At 34.0% G+C, this 5319-nt stretch overlaps 1 protein-coding gene across 1 annotated transcript; it reads right to left on the reverse strand.

The window, feature by feature from the left end:
- Window positions 1–3835: 3835 nt before the first annotated feature.
- LOC129290703 (uncharacterized) lies at window positions 3836–5097 on the reverse strand. Its single transcript, XM_054927623.1, has 5 exons — window positions 4771–5097; window positions 4658–4689; window positions 4477–4615; window positions 4170–4382; window positions 3836–4081 (listed from the first exon to the last, which is right to left on the reverse strand). Exons 1-5 carry the CDS (start codon window positions 5095–5097, stop codon window positions 3836–3838), a joined length of 957 nt encoding a protein of 318 aa, XP_054783598.1.
- Between the last annotated feature and the right edge of the window lie 222 nt (window positions 5098–5319).

The raw sequence follows: 5319 nt of genomic DNA on the forward strand, positions 1-5319 counted from the left end.
AATGAACATGTATTAATAAATTAAAAATTTATGAATGTTTAAATTCAATAATGATTCTAATTACCTTTATTTTATTCAACTGTAGGCTGTAAGATTACCCTTACTAATCCATATGAGCTTTAAAAATAAAGTAATTATGAGAATAACCCAAGAGGATTACCAAGTTTGTAAAACCATACAAATGGAATCTTAAATTTTCAAAATTTTTAAACCAATTAAATATACTTCCATGAATCATGAATCAAAGTAAAATCTAAAATAAGTATGTGAAAACATGGGATACCAAATTATTACAAAGCATTTGCAATATAATTGGAAAAGCATCATTTTTCAATGGTCAACAATGGAGAGTGGAGACAATGGCAATGGAGACACTTGGTTGGTGTTTTTTTGATTTCATATGCAAGTTATAACATCCTTTCATATCCTACAGATACAAGAGAAGATTAACCAAAACACCACACACACTTAATCAAAACACAATCAAATACCTTATTTGAAAATCTTAGGCCCAAGACTTATTTTACAAAATCATTAAATTCATACCACATCAGAGTAACTCACAATAGAAAGCAAACAATTGCAACCATAACACTCATTACATGCATTTATGCATTTATAATAAGGAAACAAGGTTTGATTTTAAGTCATGTGCTACAGCGTGCAATGCATGTGCTGCAGCATCTGGCACAGGGCCATATGCTAGACCTTCTGTGTCATGTACTGCAGTGTGAGACACCTTCCACTACAGCATGCAAATCTGAATTTTTTGTTGTCACTTTGATAGCAAAAATGATGAACTTTTGGTGTATGTCATTTTCACATACGACATTCGATCGAAGTGATTCAAGTATTCACATGAAGTTTATCTCATAAGCTAGCTAATGAGATAGATTTAGATGCAATGTAATGGTATGATCAAACTTTGAACACCCGAGTGCATACAATTCACTTTTTCAAAGATTTTACACACCCAAGCGCTCAAATTGATTCATTTATCTCATTAGACCACATAAGGCCTTGAACATAGTTCAAAAGGACCTATTATACTTGATTAAAGACAATAAATCACATATATACACATATACTAAAATTTAACCCCTCAACAGTCAATTTTCACATTTCTCACCTCAATAGGTTAAATTTTGATAGGAATTAGTCACTTATCCTCAAAATTAAACTAAAGATAACCCTAATGTAATATAGGGCCAACCCTAAATCATCTCTCAAGGAATGGTTTTAAGTCTAATCACTACTACAAAAAAGGAAATATAAAACGGTTATTTTTCTTACTATATAATGGTTATAAATCGTTGAGTAAGCTAGCGTTGAATATTCTATGACTATTTATTCAACGGTTTTTAACCGTTAAATATTTTTAATTTATTCAACGGTTTTTATTCCAAAACCGTTGCATAAATTTTTGAATTTTTAAAATGAGAAATTGTGAGAGATAATATTCAACGGTTCTGGAATAAAAATCGCTGAATATTTTTACATTATTCAAAGGTTATCAATTAAAAACCGTTGAATATATATACTTATTCAGCGGTTGTAAGATGAAACCACTGAATAGTTTTGTGATAATATTCAACGGTTTTATCTTATAACCGTTGAATATTAGGACCTAATTTTTTTATATTTTGCCTACATTTCTAGCAACCCCCCTGCATTGTAAATTACAGAATGATATTTCAGAACCCAGACACAAATTTCAGCCAATAATAGTTACGTTTATATATATAAATGTACAATGAATTCCTATAAAAAACTTATATACAACTTGAATTGCTTAAATGAAAGCAATTAGTAGTTAAAACATAAAGCTCCAAATTCCAAAATTTGCCTAAGTTTCCTAATTGTCATTGCTACTGGCTGTTGAAAGTAAACCATGCTTCAAAAATACCATGTGCTAACTCTTCAAGGACTTCTTCCATTTGAGCATGAGTATACGTGTCACAATATGTGTCCTCGTAGTATTATATGCAACAACAACAAATTAAAATCATGTTTATTGATAAAAACTAATAAAATAGAATGGGAAGACAATTACATCATTTTGAAGAATTCCGGTTGGAGCATGTTGGATTATGTCCTTCATGAATTTCATGACAGCATACCCACAATCCCTAACTTGTCTGCTTTCTCTGGGCACTATAATCATACAATGGATAAAATAACTGAATAGTTAATTAATAATATGACATGACCTATATAGTGACGTTTCTAAGATAATTAATGATAAATACTTATACCTTGACAACTGTCCATGATGCTGATGTATCAAACTGACCGCTGCCCTTTACTAGTTGTCGAAATTGTTGATCAACATTAGTGCGGTAGATGACAATGGCTCTAACGTGAAATAGAAAACTTGACATGAGAAATATTCATACAAAAAGAACAAATTACATATATGCAAACAAATTAATCAACTTACTGATTAATCATTTCCACAATATGTGGTCTGTTAGACGGATGGCCATTTCGAATAGGGTCAAGGTACCACACCCTCCCTAAAGTTAGATTGATCACAAGCAACATTCAGTGTCCCCTATGACAACAATTACAATTAGAAAGTATCATATAAATAATTAAATTTTGAATAAATTAAAGTGAAGCATCGTAAAGTAACTTACCCTTCACAATAAGGTGCTATAAATATTGTGTTCTTGTCGGCACCACGTTGATGGAAGTACTTTGAAAGCTTCTGAGATATTTCCAGTCCTTGCTTAGGACTCATTATGTCATGGCTATAAGGAGAGACCATATGAGGACTGACAAATATAATCCTCCGTGCTATATCTCTTCCAGCAAGCATGATAGTGTAGAGGTTCCTTAAATGTCGAAATAAATGGAACAATATATGATTAAAGTGTGTGTGTGTGTATATAGCTAAATGTCTAATGAAAGGTTTTAGAAACATACCTCATATATAAGTTACATAGAGTAGTGGTAGCCTCTGCATGGTTGAATAAATCATCCAACACCTCATTGTTGACTTGGTCAAAAGACTGTGGATCATCATACATGTCGTAGGGAAAGGGAGCAACACTCCTTCTTGCATCTCGGCATAGGTCTTAAGCAATTGTCGATTTTTATTGGGTGCGACTTGACTTTTAGAGGCTTGGCGTTGAGGGGCTTTAGGCAGATGGGCTTGAGGGAGAACCAGTGTCTTTTGGGGAAATGTGACGGATTCCTTCGACTTGTCAAAGCTCTTCGTATCCTTTTCCCTCTTCTGCTTAGTAGTGAATGCTTTCATAGCCTCTAGTACTTTCTTTCCCACCGGCTTATCAACAGGCTAATTTTTTCAATATATAAGATTGTTAGATATCAACTATAAAAAAATGCAAAAGAAGTTAATTTTCTATTAGAAGTTTAACAAATATACCATTAGAGATGGTGCCGAAATACGAAGAAGATGAACTGGCCATGCAACAAAGCTGAGCAATGCATCTACTACCGTTCTTGCATCCGGAATGGGGTAGGGTAGATCATAATTAGGATCCTCAACTGTCTTTAAAAAGACTTTCACTGTCCCTTCAGGGATGTGTTCATTGTGAAGCATTACTTGCCCAGCAATATTGTACATGCGCCCCAGTGCAACCACATGGCCATCTTCTGCCAAAAAATCAACGTTAGCCTCACCCTACATAAATTAAAAAAAATGTAATATGAACAATAAAAGTAGTATTATGTGTAAGATTATAGTAAAATGAATAATGATACCTCAGGTAGGAGCTGAGATGGGACTGTGCAACTATCATTCACACTAGGGCTACTGTCGCCCAGTGGAAGCCCCAACTTATGCCGGCTTAATAGCATGTCGATGAGTCTAGATTGTTCTTGTATCTGTTGTGATTGTGCTAGTATCTGCTACTTCTGTTCCACTAGCTCTTTGCCTCAACTCTTGAACCTCAGCAGAAGAAGCAGCCTTTTTACCACGCTTGAACGCATCACCAAAGTATTCTTTTCTTGTAACTCCAAAGCCAACGCCCCGAACACGACCAGGATGGTTAGTATTCCCCAATGCCTTCTCCAATATATCCTCATCAATAGTTTGAGTGCCTGCTAATGCCTCCTGAGTCAAAGTCTATTGTGAAGTAGAAAAAAGCAAAGTTTATAAGTAAAAACTAATAACATTATATCAATATATCATTAATACTTACTATTGTTTCAACAACCGCTTTTGTTTTTGGGTTGTCAATATTGCCTGCTTTATTTTTTCGAGCCTTAGCCCAAATCCTGCCACGGGATATAGAACCCTCCGACGCTTGCTCTTTCTCAATCAAACCCTTTTCAATTCCCGCATATCCCTTGCATCCAGCCTTATATGTATATTCATTCTTTTTCGTGAACTCTTTATTTTTGGCGCTTAATGCCTTCGGAAAAACACAAAACATAGTAAGTCAATTAATATAAAAAGGAGGTGATAACAAAAGCAACAATACATAAATAAAATAATATTAATGTTACCTTGAACTCTGGATTGCGACGTGAGTTGACAAAAGCTTTCCATTCATCCTCATTCACAATTGTCGAAATGAGGGAAGGAATTGTATCTTCGATACCCTCTATGTCAGGGTTTGTAAAAAATTTACGGGTAACAAAACTTCTAAAAGATCTTAAGGCTATCCCAGCTTTCTATAGAACAAACTTCTTGTGCCTCTCCTCAATCTCAAATCCTGACTGCAAGATGAACATGTCAATTTAAACAAATGATTGCAAAACATTAAGTTAAAAAAAAAAAGCAAAGTGATAGTATCTTACTGTTAAAGTTCTCCACACTGCATCCTTCATTGCTGGAGTTGCATTCTTCCAAGATTTTAAAGTAATAGGCACTAAGGACTTCGCTGCCACACCAATATAACTGATACAGTTATGACTGTCAACTACTTGATTCTTATTGTTCCACTTGACAGTAAATTTTCTTCCTTCATTTCTTGCTTTAGTGACTTCCTCCATCACAACCAATCCTCTCCTCAATTGTTCTTCCTGCATATCAAGATCAGCCTTTTTCTTAGCCGGGTCATCATACTGCCTACTTGGACTACTGGATCTAGAGCCAATGTCAAGATGGTCATGCTCAATAGCCATTTACCTGTGAAAGCAATAATAATCAAGATTAAATAAATAAAAAAGAATAAGTTAAAAAAAATCAAAAAAATAATAACAACACGTGTACTTTCTTTAATAAATCAACAATAACATAATTACCTATTTATGTTCTTTTTCTTTTTCTTGTTTTAACTACTTTTTTGACTAATTTCTTCTTCACTTTAACAACCTTCTTCTTTTGTTGAATTGATTTTCCCCTCT

This window comes from Prosopis cineraria, unplaced genomic scaffold (genome assembly GCF_029017545.1).
Source record: "Prosopis cineraria cultivar Desert tree isolate PC_DT_omini unplaced genomic scaffold, ASM2901754v1 PC1, whole genome shotgun sequence".
Taxonomy (NCBI): Eukaryota; Viridiplantae; Streptophyta; class Magnoliopsida; order Fabales; family Fabaceae; genus Prosopis; species Prosopis cineraria.